Genomic DNA, 21,904 nt, shown 5'->3' with positions numbered 1-21,904 from the left:
TTGGAAGTGTTAACAGTGGGATTTGAACACCATTTCAAGCGACACACGCTGAAATCCAGAGATGCAGACCCTCTTTCACCATGAAAGAGCTGCCATAAATATATCATTTTTCTGCTACATTTTATGTCTCTGTTGCATTTACGCTGACAGCTGTTTATGACATTATAAACCAAAATCCCTCTGACTGTTTGTCCATGATTTAAAGACTTTTTCTCACAGACGAATGCTTTTCCCACATTTAGGACGGAAACTCCTCTCATGTTGCGTCTCATCTCTTCTGGCTGGGCCTGGTTAAGATCGAAATCACTCTTCATGTACATTTGATGAGTTTATCAAACCAAATGTATTTATTCTGTGGGAGGAGAGTTATGGAGTTATGAAGAAAACTACATAATTATAAGAACAGTGATGAAATAACAACACAAGCTTTCATGTGGACGCATCTTATTATCAGGGGATGAATGAAAACGTAAACAAACGGGTGTTACAGTGAACTTTATTAGTAGTTAGGTTAAAACTCTTTGGCTAGTGAGAGGAGAACAGTTGTTCAGGTTGGTGTCATCTCTTGAGTATCTGTTCAGCGTGTTGCAAACAGTGGTGAGTTGTAACAAATTTAAGCTGCCATAAAAAGATACACAAATGAAAACACCATCAGATTACCAAGATGGTGAACACTGGGATCACCTAAACATATTTATAGGTGTTCTTTTCACACATCACCTCTGGGCTGCCTTAAACAGTCAACTCTATAATTATATATCTTAATTTTGTCCTCAATAAGTAATAAAATACAAAATAAGTATGTAAGGTAAGGTGTGGTTGGATTTGTCAAGGCATTCTTGATGTACAGGATAAAAACGTGCAACATAATATAAGTTAGTATAGTTTCTTTCAGCAGCTGATACAACCGTTTGTGAAAACACTTCAGGAAGTGAGTTCGTTGCATATTCTTTGTAACGCTCCTTCGTTAACAGCCCGTCAACACGAACGTTGACCTTCCTTCCATCAAAAACACAAACTTCAAGGCAAACGGAGTGATTGCGTCAATCGTAGCAGCGGTTGGGGGCAGAGAGGGTGAAAAAGCTGATTAGGAACTATTTACTAAGATAGCGTTGTAACAGAGTGAGGGTAAAACACGGCCAATGTTTTTATAATTTTCTTATCTTATGGAGCTTTAAGTCATTTGATCAGATCATCTTGGGTGTCATTTAATCAGGGTGTCTTTTGTTCAGCTGAAACAAAGATATCTTGGTGCTTTTCTTCCAGTAAAATCATCTCTGAATATATAAACGCTGGTGAACAGAATTAAGATTAAAAATTTGACCAAGGGCAGTTAGACAGTTTCATATACTTAGGAACCCTATAATAATAATAAAGTTTAAAAACAACGACCCACCTGTGGGATAAATAAATAATTCCATCACTTCAGCACCCTCCTGCTCCCCACATAATGCCTTACAGAGACTGGGTGTAGTTAGTTTGTTAGACAGAAAACCGCCTCCGGCTTCTAGTGGCAGAGGGCCAGCAGGAGACGCTTGAAGTCGCCGCTGCACTCGTCCCGTATGGCGTCCTTCAGAGACACGTCGTACTTCTCGAGGTACATGTCTTTGATGGTCTCCAAGTCGAACTGTTGGAAAGAAGGGAATGCATCCATTTAATACCAGCCACTATGCTTGGTTTGGAGGTTTTAAAATATATATTCTTAAAGGTAAATCTGTCCTTTCACAGGTGAGCACACGTATGCGGACAGCAGTGTTGCTACAGGTCACTTTTCCCCCTTGATGGGGTACCTTTCATGATATGGAGTTTTTTTTTCGTTTTGGCACAGACTCAAAAAAAAAACTGATGAGGACTTTAGGCTAACCTTTGAAGGAACATCAAATATACCATCTCTGTCTTTAGCTCTGTGCAATTCTTACTATTAACTATAACTGAAATTTCTTTCACCATTATTGTAGCCATCTAGCAGACTGTAATGTGCATAAACAATAAATTATTAAAGCTGTGAGCCAAAGACAAACTAACAATAAAAGCCGGATTCAGAAACTGGCCAACCTCATCGGTGTCAATCATTTAAAAAAAAAACAACATAAAATAAACAGCCTTGAATGTCCGGCTCCATCTGCTTCCCTTCAGTTAAATTACCTCGGAGCGGCACACGATGATTCGAATCAGGGTGTCCTCGTCGGTTCCTGCTCCCTTCATCGCGTCGTGCAGGCGCCTGGCGAAGTAGAGCTGCGGGTTTTTAGCAACTCTCACTGCGTCAGAAAGAAAAAAAAAAAAAAAAAGAGCTCAAATACAAAACCTGGGATGCTTCTCCCAACCTGTGGAATTAAATTCATGCTGCGAGCTAATTTAACTGCATCTAATATTATAAAAACACCCTCCTTACCAAGAGCAACGTAGCATTTTTTCAGTGTTCCACCTGTCTCATTCTCAATGGCATCCAGGATTTCAGTTCCAGAAAGCTACAGGTAGAAAATAACTCTATGAGCGCCATAAGTGTGTGAAATTACATCCATGATTCACTTGTCAAAAGAATCTGAGCACTGATTTATGAGTGCAAACTGATAATCGGTGTTTAATGCAGCTGTGGACTGAAATACCTGCTCATATATCTTAAAGATGACCTGGAGCTGCAGGTAATTTCTGGTGGCCAGGATGTGGCTGAAGGTGCATTCATCCGTCCCAAAGCAACCCTCACCGGCCTGCGCGAGATAAGCAAACGTCACTGCGGATCAGTGTCCATTAGGACGACAAGGGAGGCTTATCAGGAGGTCGTGTTTAAAATGAAACCTCAAACAGGGCGGCGGCGTCTAGCTCCGCCAGGTCCTCGTCCACCTCGTAACTCTCATCTCTGTTGCCCTGGAAGAAGAGGAGGTCTGCAGTGAGGCAATCGGGTCTTTTGCTAACGACAGGGTGTCTGGACAGCGTCCAGAGAGCGTGTGTTTAAAGGCTGCGGTGGGGGCTCGGGGACAGCGAGCTCAGTGTCAGAGCGGGGGCGGACGGGAGGAGGAGTCCGGTTTCACGAGCAGAGTGGAAACTCGGGGCTGCTTACTTGCAGAAGAGCGGTGAGAAGGTTTCTGACATCCCCGCTCGTGTCGCCCTCGATATCGGCTTCCAGATCACGTTCATGAACTGTGAAAGTGAAGTCAAAATAAGACAACACGTGAGCGCATAAAAAACAGACAATCTGATGATACAAATACAAGTTTTTGAGTCGTTGATGCATTCAGGTATTTTCCTTCTTAGTGAATTTGGTCTGAGCTCTACACCCTCACTACGGTTGTAGGTAGAAACTTTTCCAACAAGTAAATCATACAATGAAAGAACTAAATGTTGAATGAATGTCAGATCTGCCTACAAGAAAGACAGCAGCAGCAGTTAGAGATCAATGACAGAGCAGCCGAAACAACCTCTCATATTTCCTGACTAACTCGGCTGCTTTATGGCATAAATTACGCCTCTTAATCCACCTACGTCTGGGAGCTGTAGGTCAATAAACTTGGTCCAAATTCTGTCTGAGTGCAGCAAAAGCTTCAGCGCAACGTGGCCAAAACTCCAGCATCGAAAACTTTGTCAAATCTTTTAACTTTTACTGAGCTTTTTACTCTTTATGAACCAGAACACAAAGCTGAGTTTGGCACCGTTAAATATTTGGTCACCACAGAAATTACGACTTGTTTATTATAGTTAGCTATTGCACTAGGAGAGTTGGTTGACAGGAAGCAAACTGCTCTTCAAATCACCCGTTTTAAAGCACATTTCAAAGACTTGGTTAACAAAGGAAAGAGGTTCTGTAATAGAAACTAAAATGAGTTTTATCGTTATGTTGAACAATGGAACACCAATCGCGTATGAGTTTCAGACCACAAACCTCTTTACAAACAGCTCGAATTAGGGTTCATAGACTATTATGAATGTTTTCAAATCTAATCCATAACATGGTGGGGATGGAAAATCAGTTTTTGGCTTACAATACATGCATTTGTGTGCCAATTATTCTGACAAAACAGGTCAAAAGTTGGACAAAAACGTCTAGAATTTAAAATACTGAATCGCCAAGTTCATCAGCAAGCAGCAGCAGCAGTCGGGCGCATGCAGTAGATGAGGTGTAGGTCTTTCTCAGCCGAAGATAGACAATCAGTCAAGCCATAATTCATTACAACACATCAGTACACATTTTATTCCATTAAAGAAACCTTAAAGGAAAACTGAAAGTGCATCATATCTGGTGCTAAAAACCACATATAGGGCTTTCAATTTAATGATAAACTACTAACACTTTTAAAAAAAAATGAAGCCCAAATAGAAGACATTTTTAAAACAATTCTGCATTTCCCAACACAGATTATATATAAGTACTGTAAGCCAAATATCTTAGAGAGCAAAACAAGACTCAAAGTATTAAATCGTGAAAAGACAAGAGGGTAACAACAATCAGGACTGTGGAGGGGAAGCTGGAGCAGGATGGGCCTTGACTAAACAAAGTGTGACCCGAAATTACAGCACAAGGAACAAAAATAGGATCATAGAGGTTGAAGTCAGCCATCATGAGTCAGCCGCGCTTAGTTCCTCACAAGCTCCCAATACAGTGACAGGAAACCCTCACAGGAGCAAATCTGTGGGTGAATTGAAATGTGCTACTTACCCTGAAAGTAGCACTCCTTGAACATAGCGATATCCTGTTGACAACAAAGACAGATTTCCACATGAGTGTCTCCTGAGTGCAGCTTTGCGAAGGAAGCGTTCGGCGCTTACAGCGTTGGTGGCGGTGCAGAGGATTTCAACCAGGACGTCCTCGTCCGTTCCTGGCCCTTTCATGGCCTTCCGGAGCTCCTTCACAGCGTAGATGACGGGCGGGTCGAGCAGGGCGAGGATAGCCTTCTCGAAGTTCCCCGACAGTTCGCTCTTCAGCTTGTCCACCAGCTCCTACACCAGAAAGAGAGGATTTCGTTCTTGAAAAAGGCGGCAAGAAGCGTGTTTCACGTTGGACCAACGCCGGATGGCACTCACGTCGTCGTACTTCTCGAAGTAAGCCGTTTTGATTTCCTGGCGCTGAGAGGCGCTGCGGTTCGCCAGGATGTCGATGATGGCCTGCTCGTCAGTTCCTGAGGAGATGGCACATGAAAACACAAAATCAGAACAAGTTCGAGAACATTACACCATTTTCATAACATCTCCAACCAACCTAATCCTTTGCAGGCTTTGCGGATGGCCTTGATGTCGGCAACCACATCGAAATCCTCATAGGGAAACACCGTAGGCTGCGGAAAGAAAGGAAGCAGGATTGTTGTGCAGCAAATACACATTAAATCAAGTTAATTATCATTTAAGCAGGGATTCATGACTGGATGAAGCAGCTGGCAGATGGAGGAGGCTTTGATAAAGAAATTCAGGGTCAAAAACTCTTAAGCAAACTTGGTTAAGGTCAGATAATTAGTACAAACTGTTTAAATATGGGATTAAAAACTACAGCAAAGAATCTACATAGATTTTAATTCTTCTTTACTACAGTGAAACTGATGGAAAAGCTTCAACCTCTTCAATTCTTTTTAATCTTCTGATTAAACTACAGGATTATATTGTCATTAGTAACAATTATAGTTCAAAAAGGGGGTCAAACTGGTTAAAGAGCCTCGTTCAGAGGTGGAGTCGTGTGACGGAGCTGGGATGGAGCCGCAGAGGAGCGGCCCTTTTCCCCAGTCCGCTTCAGCGTCCTCTGCGACGGTCAAACCTTAAAACAAACAGCCCCTAACTTGGACCTAAAGCCCAAACGCTTTCTCGCTGAGTTACTTGGTTAATTACTTGGTTAAATAAGGTCCAGAAATAAACCCAAAAGAGGCTACAAAGTACGCAAGTCCGAAACCTGCCTCTATTAAAACCCAAATTCATGACTGTTCAGATTTGAAGAGCAGGTCTAAAGAACAAAAAGAGTAAAAAGACACAAATGTCACCTACTTGACAGTTGCCCATTTTTTGCTGTGTTTATCCGGCGGCAGCGGAGGATCCGTGGGTGAAAGCTGTCGGTGGATTTTTGGGAAATTTCGACCTCCTCTCCGGATCAAAGCGTTCCACAGAGGAAAAGCAGCGGACGGTGACGTCACCGCGGACCGTTAACCGTTTACGTCCACACCGGCAATATGGCAGGCCGTTATGACATATAATCAAACCACTCCTAATTACTTTTTTATCTCAATACTGGTGTTCCTTCTTCCCAAAATCACATTTTTTCAAGGGAGAATCTAAATTACAAATGTCAAAAATAACATTCCTCTTCGTAAAAATTATATATTTTAAAATTTAAATGTATTTAGAACAGTGGAAGTGCATTAAACAATGATGCATGTTAAAAGCAGGCTAATTTGCAGACTTACTAATACAGAGACTTATATATAGGTCAACATAAATAAAATGGACAAAGTGACTCCATTAAAGCTCATTGTCCAAAACTGAAGCCAAAATGTCCATTTGTGGGGCGCTGCCATTTTGTATTTTTAAGGCCAATCTGACTTGAGGTCACTATCAAACCTCAAACTCACACTAAACATAATCTACACCTGAAAAATGATCTGAAGTGTATTTTTAAGTCAGAATAATGTCCCATACATTCATGGGACAGAGGTGGATTGTGTCCCCTACTACAGGCATCTAGGTGTACAGCCGGACAAGCTGGAAAGTACGATCCTTTACCATTTGCCAGCTTCTGCTGTGCTCCTTCTTCAGGACTGCTGTAGCCAGTGGCAAGACTTAATGAACTGATACTGGGGTGGCAGTGGCTTCGTCCTACAACCAGTGGGTTGCTGGTTCGAACTCCTGCGCCTTTCATCTCAGCTGTTGTGTCTGATTGTGATTGTGGTGTGAAGTGCTTTGGATTCCTTGGACTTGATAAAAGTGCTATACAAGTGCAGGCCATTTACCATTTGATAAAAAAGGTGAGCTCCACCATCAGAGTAACAGGTGGCTGAAGTGAGGATGCTAAGGAGAATAAATGCTATCATGAACAACAACAGGCACCCACTTCTATCTATCTATCTATCTATCTATCTATCTATCTATCTATCTATCTATCTATCTATCTATCTATCTATCTATCTATCTATCTATCATTAAGATTAGTGAAGTGTGCAGACTGTTACTGCTGTGTCTTCCTGTTGAAAGCATTTGAGAACAGAGGTTTTTACTTGTTCATGTCTTTGTTTTTAGTTTTCATTTCAACAGAATTTGCAGCTGGAACAGCTCAAATTTCTCGAAATGCCACAAAACTAATTTTACGAAAAGGAGCACAAAGTCAGAGGGGGAGCTACAGTTTTGGGGTGTCACGTTCTTCACTTCACTGGAGGCGGAAGGGGGTCCCACTGAAGCGTTCCCTGCAGATCTGTGGAGGAAACAGAGGCAGCATTCAGAGGCTCTGGGCTGTAATCTCATGCTGGCACAAAACCCAGACTCCTGTTAGGGCCTCAAACACGTCTTGTTTTGGGTCTCACAATGTCCCGCTGTCAATAATCACAGGCAGAGGATTGTGTTTCAGCTGCCACAAGACCAACACAATGTGTGGAGAAGGAGGTAAAATCAAGTTTTACTTTGAGAACACTGCAAGCGTAGCAACATTTAATAACCTGCTTGGAACAAGTCTTAGACTTTGAAGGAAGAAGGAATTGTTTTTTGTAAATATATTTCTGATTTTCTAATTTAGCAACAGCATGTTGGTATGTTTTCCTGATGCACCTTTCATGACTTTAAAAATGAGCCTTCAGGATTACACTTTCCTTCTTTTTACTGTATGTACGACTTGAAAAGAAAGATCCATTTGACATCAATTTTAGTTCAGAATGGGGCTTGAGACACTCTTGCGGTGCTTTCTGTGATCACAAGGTCATCTGAGCACAGAACAGCAACCCCTGTTTACCTGCTCTTGTGGAAAAATCCCTGCGGTGTGGAGGCCTTTGGTTCTCCTCACTGGTCCTGGCTTACAGCTGGGGGCTTCGATTCCTGACCACCCCTGGTCGTAGCTCTGGGGATGGATGACAGGACACTTAATTGTACTGAAACAACAAAAACAATCAATGAAATGATGGATTTGATAAAGAGCTCTTGTTTTGTATTTTGTTTTAAGGTACAGTAACTAACCTCGTGCACATCGTTCTCCTCCTCCTGCTTGCAAAAGTCTGTGTGGTGCTGATTCTAATAAAAATAAAAATGAAAAACAGCATTTCATGACAATCTTGTAAGGTTCATCTTTGAGTCACTTTGAATTCAACCCAGAGTTTCTACATAGTCTTAAAATGGAATTATTCTTTTTTTTATTATTTTTCAGGTCTGAACAAGAATAAATGAATGAATAAAGGAATAAAACACTTCAAAAACACCTGTTTCGAAATGAAAAAGCAAGGAAAGGAGGAAATAATTCTTAATTAACAGTCTTCCATTGTTTATTTTGTGTCGACTTTTATTTTACTTAATTTTTTTACTTCATGTCAAAATTACAGGAGGAAGGACCGAACGAGACTTTCCCTGTTCTGTGTAACATACGGTAGTTTTTTGTAGTTTCTGGTGGGCCTACCAACAAAGTTTAAAACTTCAAACAAATCAAAGCTGCAACAAAATGTGGAGCAACACCACCATCTAGTGGTCATAATCAGTCGCTGCAGTTTAAATATAATTTTATCCACAAAACCTATAAAAATAAACTAAAACTGACAACAAACTCACACCTTTACATTTATGTTTACTTATCTGTATATTTATAAACAAGTAAATATACATAAATTAGAAAGTGTGCGATCATTTTGTGACTCAAACATGCTGTAGTTTTGTTTTAACGGGGGTGTCAACCTTACACACATTGAGTCAAGTTTTCAAACACACAACAAATGTAATCCAATCTCAAAACAGTCAATTATAATTAAATTATATTATATTATATCACATTATAAATGTGAGGTTGTACCATTCGATAAAACAGTAATATTTATCTTTTTCAGGATTTATTATGTTTTTTTTTCCTCTGCTCAACTGATAATGTTAATAAGCTTTTGTCATAATTTGTTGCAATTATTAAAACACAAAATTCTATAAAAGGAAGACAAAATCTGCAAGTTCGGACAAATATATCTAGGGAAAACACAAACATGAGCATGATTTCTGGTCAAAAATTCTAAGACATAAACAGAAAATAAGTCAGAAGAGCATTTATGTACAAAACAAACCAAGATACAGGCAGATCTAATCAAACGAGGAAGGTGTACATTTAGAAACAACAAACCTGATCAGCTTTCGTTGGCTGTGACATTAATACAGACAAGTTTACCGTTAAAAGCTGTTGTTAGATTTGCTCTGAAACTTACAGAAGCCTGACGTGAAGAGGTCACTCTGGGGTCAGAGTTCACCAAACGCACAGTTCCTGTCACTGTCAGGAACGGCCGAGGGGCTGGAGACAAAGATATACGATGCAAATCTACTTTAGTGTGTTTATTTGTGTGGATAAAAACACACTGCAAGTATTCACTGTCAGAAATGAAAATTATTGGAAACTAATTTTTTTTTAAATTTTTTTTTTAAATGAAATATAAAGATGTTACCCTTTGACACTAATGATTTATTTGAAAGTATTTAATCTGATTCCTCAAAAACAGCACAGAGGAGCCGCAGCACAACAGTTAACGGAGTTACATAAAGTAGCATTTGTTTCTGCCTCTCCTCTTTTTTTTTAATTTGAAGTGTACAATTGAAGCCTATAACCAGTTTGGTTGGAGCGCATATTATTTTTGCTGCCTCCTCTGAGAAGGGGCTTGATTTGACTTCCAGAAAAAGAAATCGATATGTCTGTTTTGCGATGCAGACAGTCTCCTCCATCCATTTAGCAGTGCAGCCCACTCACGGTGAGTTCTTACAATCACGCTGCCTCCGATTGCCTTTCAGAAGAGCAAACACACCGTCTGCTGCTGCGCGTCTGTCCCCAGGCTTCCTGTGAGCGGAGCTGGCCACCGATCTCTGCGACGAGCTGCGGATTTTACATCTCTCTCATTCACTCACACAGATTTTGTGATGAAATCGAGCAGAAGAAATTAATCTGCGCTCGTCCTTTTCTGTTTTCACTCTTCACCCAATTACTGAAAGTTTGCTCTTTGACTATTGCAGCTCCAAAAAGAAAAGTCCACAAGGATTAAAAACATCAGAACGTCCAGTGTCAAGTCAGCGCTTCATGTTTTTTTTTATCCTTGGAACATTTTATCCAAATATACTCCATTGTGGATTTGCTTTAGTGGTGCTTAAAAGTTTTAAACCACTCCACATTTCTGTAGGTTTTTGCTTTCAAGCAGCCAGATTTTCTTGTAATCGTTTAAAGTGGCTTTGACCAATAGTTCTCCAGGATTTCTGAAGTTATTCGGGTTTTTCCACTTGTTGTCAGCACCTGATCATGACAGGATATTGTGCTGTGGTGAGCTGAAAAGATTATAAAAGTGGATAAATTGAGCACAAAAGACGCGTCAGACCTAATTAAAACCTGATTCTCAGCTGTTTTAGTTAATCGCCCTTTAAGAATGTGAATTTGTGAATTTTCAAACTATATCATGTTTCAGCTTTTATCTGTAGTTTCCCCCCATTTTATATTTTAGCTCAGGCAAAAAATAACACTTTTTGTAGTTCTTACTCTAAATTAGAGAAAACATTTGTGTTTTTGCTGTATTATATTTTTAATAATGGGGCTAATGACACATTTTGGGTTTTGAAGGAAATATATTGGGGAAAAAAAAAAAACCCACAAGATCCCTTTTTTTTTCTATCAAAATTTCCTGTTAATCAATGGAAATTACATTTAATCATTCACTTTACCCAAACTCTGAACAGTGGGTATGAAGCTATGTGCTGGCAGAGATCATAATCGTCCCAGAACACCTCTGGTACTTCCATAGTTTCTTTTTGTTGGGAGATTTCTGGCCTCATTTGTATCTCGATTTATGTCTCATTCATGTTGTATGTCCTCCTTCTTAAAGTAAACTTAATTTGATGTGAACTACTTTGTCCTATTTGATTGTGCGCTGGCGTGATTCAGATGTTTCCAGCACAGCTGACTCGAACTCGAACCGAATGACTAACGGTGTGCGAATGATCTCACATTGGTCCCCGAGAGCTGCCGCCGCCGCCGCCGCCGCCGCCGCCTCGTCGCCGTCAGTCAGCTGCCTGCGTGCTACCTGGAGGCAGAAACAGCCAGGATAAAGCAGACTTATCCTCTGGAAATTGCTGTAATTGAGTGATTAAGTGCGGTGACGTCAAACGAAAGCCTTCTTTTAACTGAAAGAAATTCATTCAGACACACACACACCCACACACACACACACGTGGGTACGGCTGTGACTCACCGGCACCCTGGCCTTGTGCTTTGTGTTGGGCATCAGCGCTGCAGTAGTCCCTGCAGAAAGACAAAACGGAGAGTAAACAAGGCTTTTCTTCCCCCTCACATCAGACGTTAAACACCTTATTCCCAGCGTGGACCTGCCTTTGTCCTCCCCACGCTGGATGTCCTCTACTTTCCCACAGCCGGCACAGAGACGCCGACCCCTGGCATCCTCATCTTCACCGCCAGCGTATCGATGAGCTCTGAAATGACTGAACTCAGCGATGAGGTGGATTTCGAGAGGATGTCCTGACTGCATGGCACACCTACCTGCAGAGTCCGCAGTCTCTGCAAACACAGCAACAAACCCTGAGAGAGATTTTGGGCCCGGACGTCTTCGCCTCGGCTGACAGCTCGACCTTTTTGTTGCTGGACTCGTCCCGTTTGTCCTCCACGTTTCTCCTGACCTGTGGAAACAAGACAGTAGCATCACAATAATACGGTTCCTACTCCACTTGCGAGGAAAGTAAAGCGCCACATTTTAAAAATCAACAGTAAAATGTCTTGTTTTTGCACGACTTTTACATTAAAATGAACCAATTTTCCCTGTTAAAACAGTATAGCTCAAAGGTACAAATCCTAAAAAGTGATCACTTTAAGTCGTATTTAGTATATATTTGTAACTCATAAGGTGTTTGTGTACAAAACTTGCAATATTAATGAAAAACTGACCATTCCTTTATGAGCTGGACACTGAGAACAATGTGTTTCATCGAAATCCATCATTTCCTAAAACAGACAGACAGGTATATTTATAAATACACAAAAACACAGGCCTAGACATAAGTTTAGCTTAATTAGGCTAATAAATACAAGCATAATGTGTAATTTTAAAAAAAACTGTTAAACGACTGTGGGTTCGGCCGTTATATATTTACATGTATATTTGCTGTGTTAGCAGCGACATGAAGCTACTTTTTACAGGTTTTTACAAGTTTCTACTGACTTACCTTAAAGAGCTGGTTCTTCTGTGGTGTTTAGAGTTTTAAAAAACGCGGACAGCGGAACAAGCAGCTGGGTTTAGTCGGGTTTTGTCGACATGTAAAACAAGAAAAAAAAGGAAAAGAAAACCCTGAAAAAGAGTCGGCCGTTGGTCAACGGTGACGTCACTCCGCCACTGGGGGGCGCTACGCAGCTGACGCAGACCTGAACTCTGAGGGGGAAAATGAGATGAATTAACAGAAAAAATGGATGCCTTGACAGACCGTATAAACCCTCTAATACATAAATAATACCATCAGTAGGATAAATATCTGATATACTTGTTTTTCTTGTGTTTTAGCTTTAAAACACGCAAGATAGAAGAAGAGAAAGGACATGACCTGGTAGCTAACTAGGACTAGGACCAACTTCCTGAAACTGAAATAATAAATAATGGGGAGGGAGAAGGCAGGGCATTGATGGTGTTTTTTTGAGACAGCATCAGTACATCCACACAGGAGAAAGGCGTTACGGCTGCTAATGGCGTGGGGAAACCTTTTTCACCATTTGCAAAAATCATCCACGCAGGAGAAAAGTGTCACATGAGTGACCTGTGTATAAACAAATGAAATAAAGATGTTTTGGTCACATGCATGATCTTAGTTTAAAACTCTGACGTGAAAGGCACCGGACGATATGCATTCCTTCAAGGAATGCTTGACCTTTAATTCTCTTCTCATGACGATTACAAGGTCATCAATCGAAGTAAGGGGTGGAAAGACAAAAGGTCCTGCAGGGTACAGCTCTGATCAGGCGTCAGATTGGTAAATTATGTGCTTTTTTATATAGGTGAAATGCAAAATACAGCATTGTTTTCACCTGATATTTATGCCTGCAATAGAAACATGGTCACAGTTCGAGTTCTAGCTTCAGAGGCAAACAAAACACGTGTAAAACCAGAAGCTTGTAGGTCCTGCTAGGCACATTTTGATCAGTAAGAGAAAACTTGTACGAGCAGCGTGGAAGCAAAAAGTAACGGTTAGCAGAACTTGGCGCTTTAGGATGATGAATAGACAGAAAAGACAAATGACACAGATTAAAATGACACAAAACTGAGTAAAGACTCAACGCCAACTCAAGGCACTGCTTTCACAGCTGAAGAAGTGTGTGCTTTTGTGTGTGTGTTTCTTTCAAATAGCAGTCTGACAGAAACAAAACGGGAATTTCTCTGAGAAGTGACTTCCTCTCTGCACACAGAGCTGAAGGCCTCCCCTAATTGGGAGAAAAGTGTCATCAGGCCCCGGACGATTAATCACAACAGTGCACGGAGACGACTGCAGCCAGGCAGGACTCATCACTTCACAGAACAACACACGCTTTAACACGCCGTGGCGAGGAAGTTCGCAACTCCCAGTCACACTCGAGCTCTGTCACAGATACTGAGTTTTTAACAATCAGCAAGTGAGATAATTACAGAGGAATCTGTTATCCTTTTACTTTTTTTTCCCGTGTGCATCTCTGGCACAGCTGTCTCCAAACATGAACGAGCAGCGCTGATCCAATTATGCCCATAAATATCTAATAAACCCCAGCTGTGAAGAAGGAGTCTGGTGATTGACACCTTGGGTTTCAGTAACAGTAACATCAACACTGATGGCCAATATTTTGAGGTTCAATCAAAGAATACTGTATCTCATTTGGGGCCCAATTCATTATCCTAGTCAGACGACATTACAGAAGAGCCAGAAATGGCCTCATCCTGTCAGCCAGTGAGATAAATTGCCTATTAGCCTTTTGGGTTTAAGATAATTTGGTGCAATCAATCATAACGAGTGAATAGATGCCAAATGGAAGCTTGTCTCATTTGCAATTATAAAAGCTTTGACTCTTTTTTTTTTAAAATGTGTTGCAAGATGTGTTTTTCTATTGTGGTTTAGTGTGAAAATATAAATATATTGTCCAGCACTGCGCACTGGGCTGATAGGCTGAGCCGCGTTTCCATGGTAACATCCAGTTATACCTGCTGACCACAAAATCATGAAAAAAAAGAGAGAGAAAATATGACTCATCAATTCTGCTCTGCTAACCATGTTTTAATAGATTTCAAGAAGACCCCGCAGTATGAGGCTTTTCCCTTTAAAGGGACAGTTCAGATCTTTCAAAAAGAGGTTTTGTAGAAAGTTATGAGCAATTAGTATCTTACCTGTTGTAGATAGCTCTTTGAATGACCTCAGTTTGGAGAATTAAAGCTTAATTCTGATCGAACTGATGAGCTAATGGCTTGTTCAAGAGGGACCAAAGTGGACTGCTGCCATCTTAAAACAACTCCAATCGTCAAAATGTCTTTGCGAATCACATGAAACCACTTTTACATTGCTATCACTTTTGTGATTGGTGATTATTCTGGCAGAAATATTAGGACATTTTTGCAGGAAGTGCTCCAAGCAGCACTAGGATTGCAGAAATCACCTTGTTTATATATAAAAATTGTTAAAAAAATGAACTTTTTTCACGCTGACAACATAGTCTAAACCTAGTTTAGACTGAATAAAACCCCATGTGGTAGACAACCTATTGTGTGTCCCAGAAATTACATTTCAAAGCAGTTTTCTTGTCTCTTGCTCTTGTAATTTTAATCCATGCAGTGTTTTTTTTTTCTCTTTCTTTCTTATTTTTACCTCACCGTGTGCCTGTTTGTTGCCTTTTATGAGTGCTGGCTGCATAAAACCTGCTTTTATCCTCCTGTCTGTTGACTCAGCTCAATAAAGAATTGTTACACAAAGTGTTCAGCCCACAGTCTGTCACATTCCTCCTCCTCCTTGCTGTTTGTGAGGTTTCTCTGCCTGTGTGTTTTCTCGAGATAACAAATCAGGAGAGAACATCAGGAAACGGTCTACACCTGAATTTCTAACCAAGCACTCTGTCTTCTGCATGTGAGACAGTGGACGTACGTTTTAAACCGACTGAAAGATGACATATTAATTTTCTGTTTTCTTTATTTTTGCTACCTTACAAAGTCTATATCTAAATTGTTTTCTCTGACCAAAAGCTCTGTCCTCAATCTCATTTTGCCACATCACATTTGAGCTCAGAGAATTCTCCAGATTCTTGAAATCTGTTGGCAATAATATGAACTGTAGAAGGAGGGATATTCAGAGTTTTTCCAGTTTTCCATTAAGGTATGTTATTCAACTTTTCGCAGACTTGCGAACCTCTGCCCATCTTTACTTCTGAGCGATTCAACTCATCTAAAATGCTTGTTTAATACCCAGTCCTCTTACTGACCTGTTGTCTGGTATAAAAAATGAGTATTGATAATCTTGTCTCAGATATAGGGTATTTTACCTTGAAGATAGATTCCTAGCCTCAGTCAGTTCTTGTGCTCTCTTTACTCTAAGTTGACACCAACGTTTCGAGTTTGTTACTGATAAACTCCTCCAATCAGAGCTTAAAGCTCCACAGATGCTTTGTGACTTCAGCCTTCTGTTAATCAGCTCTGATGGTTGCAGATTTTCCAGAAAAAGTATTTTTGCTCTTTCCATGACGTTGCCAATTTACCTTATTAGTTGAAAAACACTCTTTCAAGTATTACTTTTACAGCCTTTAGTTGCACCTGTCCTGTCATTTCCGAGACGTGTTGCTGCCAAGACATTTAAAATGACCTTATTTTCTTTCCAAAATATGGCACAAGTTCTTAGTTTAAACATTTGATAAGTTTACTGTTCCACTGTGAATAAAATATGGGCTTATGAGATTTGCAAATCTCTGTATTCAGTTTTTACATTTCACACAGTGTTCCAACTTTGTCAGAATTGTTGTATAAACTTATATAAACTTATATTCATATATAGAAATACATTCAGATGAAACATCTATATGTTCTCCTAAGTTGTAGTCATGTTGGGTATTGTGCATTGTCCTTTTTAGATAAATAAACCTTAAGCTTTAATTCACTCCTAATTGCAAACGGTATGATTAGGAAGTAAAAAAAAGTCATAGTTTGAGTTAGAAAAGTAAACTCATTAGGGTTTATACATTTTCATATTGATGATTTATTCTGCCTTTAAGATAACAAAATGGATTTGTTGGTATCTTAAAATTACTAACCATGATTTTGTGATGCAAGTGTGTTTTAGAGATATGGACGAACACAGATTTATTTGAACTAATGTTAAAAAAAGCATGTCTCTATAACTGTTATGTAAAGTTTCGACTTCCATGTTTAAAAAGTTCAGCAAATTAAGGTGAGGGGAAAAACTACATATATGAACAATTTTCCACTAAATACAGATCCATCTGAAATAAAATAAATAAATAACTGACTGAATTAAAAAGGCTATGTGCCCATTAGAGCTGTAATCACAGTCATATTTAAAAAAAAACAGAAAAATCTCAACAAATTATAAGTATACAGATAAATATAGAAGCTTTTGCTGGTTTTAAGAAATAAGTGTTGAGTATGAATTTGGTTTTCATGTATGTTTTTAGTCTTCAGCTGACATTTATACAAGTAAGAGCTCATCTGTGTGCAGAACTCTGCAGCGGCGTGGTGAGAATGTCAAGGTTTTGACGAGCTTTTTATTTTTTCGAGTTAGCAACAACCAAATCAGAGCATTTTTCATGACTCATGTATGAGTTTACTCATTCAGTGACCTGTTCATTATTTTACACATGCACATGAGTGAGTGACTCATTGAATAGTGAATGGACAAGTAAGTGCAGAACTGCGTTAAAAGGTTTGCCTCCTCCCTCCGATCGTGGAGGTGGTGGTGTACAACAGGAGAGCTCTGAGTCACGGTTGCTTCTACCGCCAAGGCCTCCTTCAGGCATGAAAACCCCGTTGAGGCTGGAAACACTGAATTCAGCATCTTGTGAGTTCATACTGTACTGTTAGGCTTTTGTTAAGCAGCAGGCATAAATGTAAATGTACGTATGCAACAGCATGCATATCACAAATAAACACATGTTAGAATGGACCACACAGTTAGACACAATAACACACCTTTTGTTTTCATTTAAAAGTCATTTTTTGGAACCGACTTTGAGAATAAGCCGTATCCACAAATACTAACTCAAATACAAATACAAATACTAGTTATTTATTGCTTGATGTTAAGGCTTAAGTAAACAATAAAGGAAATGAAATAACACATCTATTAGCCATATGGAGATAATTCAGTGTAAATCTCTGACCAGTGAGCTTGATTTGGTGGTCTGTGGTCATTCACTGTGTCAGACTCACTGACTCAACAACAAACATCCAAGCAGAGGCCAAACTTTTCTGGAAAAACCCTGCCATGTGACTGCTGCCTTGGCTGATGATTCTCTGCCTCTTTTCAGAGTCAGAATATAATAATCAAAGCATCAATGTCGGCACTTAGTTTCCTTTTGCTGTTGGACTGGTATCTCTGCCAGATCTTTGTGACCTACTCAATTCTTCTGCTACAAAAAGTCGCCCAGTCCAGCGTCTACAGTGTGACTACCAAGATTGTAGAATCTCGACAGTGTGACATGTACCGGCCAGAAATTGCACATCGTGAGCCATTCATTAAATAACTCCAGTTTCAAAACTTTTATGGAAGTTCTTATGGATGCAATTTTACAAACATTTACACCTCTGTTTTGCTTTACATACTTATTTACATATAATTTTATCGTTATATGCAATTGCAAAAGGCAACAGCAGCAGTTGTGGCACGTCCAGTGCAGCTTGGGACACTTCCAGCAGGAATATCATAATATTTCTGTCAGAGTAACCATGATTATGACCAAAACGGGATCCTGGATACAAGCAGCTACAATGACTTTCCTCCCTTCGGTGGTTGGGTTAGCCTTAGAGATTGGGTAGGGGCACTCAACCATCTGAGGGGCGCTCTATAGAGCTGCTGCTCCTCTGCATTAAAAGACGTCAGCTGAGGTTGTTTGGTTTTTTGATTAGGATGCCTCCTGGACCCCTCCCTTTGCAGGTTTTCAGAGCATGTCCCACTGGGAGGAGACCGAGGGAATGCCTTTGTATCTCCTATAAGGAGCTGGAAAGGGTTGGTAGGGTTTCCTCTTGGATTTGCTCCGCTCCTTCATAACCCAACCTCAGATAAGTAGAAGAAAATGTATGTATGTTCTGTATGGATGATGGGATTAATGAATGGATGGATAGATGGATGGATGGATGGATGGAAAACTACTAAATACTATTTTGTTCTTTTTTTCATGGACAGTAGATGTACTGTATATAAAACCTAATCTCTTGTAATCTTATTGTGTGTTTTTACTTGTGCATCCATCACATATCTTCTGTGGCTCACCCCACACATGCACCCCCCTCTCTGTATGAGTCATGAATCAACACCACTGAACATGAGATGTCCTCAAAATCCTCTCCCACCTCCCTACCCCGGCCTCACATGTATCTGAGAGACGGATGAGTCAGCAGCGGAGCACGCCGGCCTGAACCAAGCGATCAGCTGCCTCTCATCTCCCGTCCCTCATTTTAGCCGCTGTCCATCACTGCCCACATTGCTGTGGCTCAAAAGGCTGTGATTCACGGATAAATCACCGTCTGATGCTTAAAAATAAGCCCTGCCATGCTGGACCCTGTCCCCCCGCTGTCCTGCAAAGTCAACAATGAAGCAACGCAGCAGTTTGACTGTGATTCTCTCACACACAACGGGAGATCTAGGGAGCTCAGTTTGTCGCACAGTGTTGCCTCTTTTGCAGCCAGGATTTAGCTGACAGAGATTATTTCTATAAAAAGCTTGGTTATTGTTTATTTGTATGTATGGAAGAAGGGAGATTCGCTTCAGAAAGATAATGCCACAAAAAGAGGGAGATAGAAAGAGTCGATTTAGTTAAATGGAAATTGCTTAATTTCAAAATTTGCGAAGATTTACTTTGAAGCTGTTGGTCAAACTCTTTGTCAAACTCCATCCATTCATTTTCTTTACCCGCATCTCCTTTCCGGGTCGCAGGGAGCTGATGCCTATCTCCAGCAGTCACTGTGCGAGAGGTAGGGTACAGGTCGCAAGTCCATCACAGGGCTGCCAAACTCCAGACGAGGTTTAATGAGTTTTCTTCTGCAATGGCTTCCTCTTTATTTCTCTCCCATAAAGCTCAGACTGGTGAAGAATCCAGGCAACAGCTGTTGTAGCTCAGTCTGTCCCATCTCACCTGCTGAAGCTTGGAACTCCTTCAGAGAGCTCACAGGTCTCTTGGTGGTCTCTCTCACCATTCTCCTTCTTGCACGGTTACTCAGTGCAAGAAGGACGCCCTACTCTTGGTAGAGTTACACATGTTCCACCTTTCTTCCAAGTCTTGATGATGGATTTAACAGAACTCCTGTGGATGTTTAGGGCCTTAGAAACTTGTTTGTATCCATCTCTTGACTTGTACTTTTCAATAATCTCTGAGTTGAATTCAGACAGTCACTTTGGTCTTTGTGGTGGCTTTGTTTGGGGGTGATTCATGCAGTTGCTTATTTTACATCACATATTTTTATATTATTGCCATTACTCTGTAGAAATTTGATTTCACTGACACTGAAGAAAATTTTTATTTTAAATTTTTGTAAAGAAGGCCAAATTATATTGACCAAGATTGATTTATTACAGCAATAAAAGCATAAAGCATCCCAGGGGGTGAATACTTTTTACAGACATTGTATCCCTGCAACCTTTCATGCCGTTAGACATGCAGAAGCACCAGCCTGCACAGGATCAAGCTGCGCTTTATTGCACAGTCGACGTCATTGCATATCATAACAATTTGTACTTATCTTTGAAACCAATTTTCACAATATCTAAACCCTCGTTAAAGATGGTAAGTGCTTACACACTGTGATAACAATTACCTGGTGCACAGACTCTCAACAGAGAGTGGATGCTGCTTGTATGAAATACAGAAAAAGCACAACCTGGCCTGCTGGTGTTAACACCAGTTTTTAATACAGCTGCATTTTAAAATTTCTTTTGTTTTGAGCTCCAGGATTATTCAGAAAACATTCGGGGCTACAGCCCTGAACGAGCAGGCCTAATTATACCAATGATGACCAGTCGTGACGATAAAACTGTTTCAAATCTGCTTATCTTCATTTCAGAAGTGTACTCCAGTAAATTAAATCATCAGCACTGGATGGGTTTGAAGCGGTGACAAGGTGGATGCAAAAAGAGCAAAAGTGAGTGCACAGAGGCCCTTTGCAGTACAATGTGGACGGAGGATGGTACAATGAAACTTACAGCAGACAGTTCCTTTTTGTAACCAAAAGGTATAGATATGAAGTGAACAAAGTTGCAAAGCTATGATTTAGTGGACATATGAATTAATCTAGAATCCTAAAATACCCTTTATAATGCACACCTAGCACTTTGGATAATTACTTAGGAAAACACTATTTCACTGCCTTATATTTGAAGCTAAACATGTGTATTGGGAAAACAAGAATAAAGATTTTCTTTCAGGACTCAACCTTTGAAAAACTTTAAATGACTGACTTCCCAATTTAAATTTTTGAACAATTATTTTCAATTTCCTGGTGCTGTTTGAAATGGTGCAACAAAATCTTAGGTTTAGGAGAAGATTATGGGTTTGGTTAGAAGACACTTTTGAAACAGAATAGGAAGCACACTTGTCTATAGTGTAATTTTTGTCTTTTCCATCTTTTTGTATTTACGTGCTGAGTACATATGAAGTAAAACCGTATAAAAAAGACTCAGAACTAAATTTGAGGCTTTAACTTTTTGTCTAAAATGTCTATGACTTACAAATGACTGGTTCCAGTAAAACACAATCTTTCCAAATGGATTCAAAAACATACAACTTGTCTCTTAATTTGTGAATTAATACAGCAGCTTCTCTCTCAATTAAATGACCTAATATGCAAAACCAGCCTATGATGAAAGTTCAATATTTTGGATATGAGATGCTTTAAACTGCCATCTCACTGTTGTAAATACCAAAGGGATCAACAATATTGGGCCAGTTTTTTTAATAGTTCTCAACTCTAATGTTTCTCTCTTGCTGCTCCCTGCTGCATCTCATATTGATCTTTTATTTTATCAGAAAGGTTTTTAAGTGCTCTGTACACTTGGATCAATGCTAACGTGTTTGCTTCACACAATACCCCTTCAGCAGTGCTATTTGGCTGCATCGCAGTCTCTGCCTATATTAAGGGAGTCTGAAGTGCTTGTGATGATGTAGACACTGTTTTTTATGCGATGCTTTAAATTAATGGGGCTGAAAAGTGTTAATAGAGCAGGTAATGATTTTCCCTTTGGCTCAGGAATGAAATAAATTCACCTTGGGCTATAATTATTCTGGAATAGGAACGTAACAGCAGTAAGTTTTTCCTGCAAGAAGTCAGCATTTGATACCATCTTCTACCACCCGCTTCTTGCAGGGCGTCCATTGATCTCACCACAACAAGCCATAAAAGCCTTTTAGGACAGCCGCCAACATGTGAATATTCTACAATAGTTATCATGCATGAGGCACTTAAAGGCCAGGGTTTTTTTTCCAACTACATGGGAGCAAAAGGCAAACAAACCTGGGACAGGGTGCACAAAAGCATTATGGGAGTGTCTCGTATTAGCTGCT

General features: G+C 40.1%; 2 protein-coding genes across 3 annotated transcripts; both read right to left on the bottom strand.

Annotated features, from left to right (window-relative positions):
- Positions 1–479: 479 nt before the first annotated feature.
- Positions 480–6,116, bottom strand: anxa13 (annexin A13). The gene is made up of 11 exons (XM_017406277.3): positions 5,962–6,116; positions 5,192–5,267; positions 5,017–5,111; positions 4,762–4,932; positions 4,652–4,685; positions 3,059–3,138; positions 2,797–2,865; positions 2,607–2,708; positions 2,393–2,468; positions 2,146–2,258; positions 480–1,627 (listed from the first exon to the last, which is right to left on the bottom strand). Exons 1-11 carry the CDS (start codon positions 5,974–5,976, stop codon positions 1,508–1,510), a joined length of 951 nt encoding a protein of 316 aa, XP_017261766.1. The 5' UTR covers positions 5,977–6,116; the 3' UTR covers positions 480–1,507.
- A 636-nt stretch (positions 6,117–6,752) lies between these two features.
- LOC108230377 lies at positions 6,753–12,527 on the bottom strand. Of its 2 annotated transcripts, XM_025003883.2 has the most exons (10): positions 12,349–12,527; positions 12,071–12,127; positions 11,669–11,805; positions 11,501–11,601; positions 11,364–11,413; positions 11,120–11,195; positions 9,348–9,430; positions 8,131–8,184; positions 7,910–8,014; positions 6,753–7,378 (listed from the first exon to the last, which is right to left on the bottom strand). In XM_025003883.2, exons 2-10 carry the CDS (start codon positions 12,122–12,124, stop codon positions 7,334–7,336), a joined length of 705 nt encoding a protein of 234 aa, XP_024859651.1. In that variant the 5' UTR covers positions 12,125–12,127; positions 12,349–12,527; the 3' UTR covers positions 6,753–7,333. The 2 variants fall into 2 exon arrangements, with proteins under 2 accessions (XP_024859651.1, XP_037829200.1); XM_037973272.1 differs by lacking the exon at positions 6,753–7,378 and having other exon boundaries at positions 7,914–8,045.
- Positions 12,528–21,904: the final 9,377 nt, after the last annotated feature.

Source organism: Kryptolebias marmoratus, linkage group LG21 (assembly GCF_001649575.2).
Source record: "Kryptolebias marmoratus isolate JLee-2015 linkage group LG21, ASM164957v2, whole genome shotgun sequence".
NCBI classification, from domain to species: Eukaryota; Metazoa; Chordata; class Actinopteri; order Cyprinodontiformes; family Rivulidae; genus Kryptolebias; species Kryptolebias marmoratus.
This window is presented reverse-complemented; position numbering and strand designations above follow the sequence as displayed.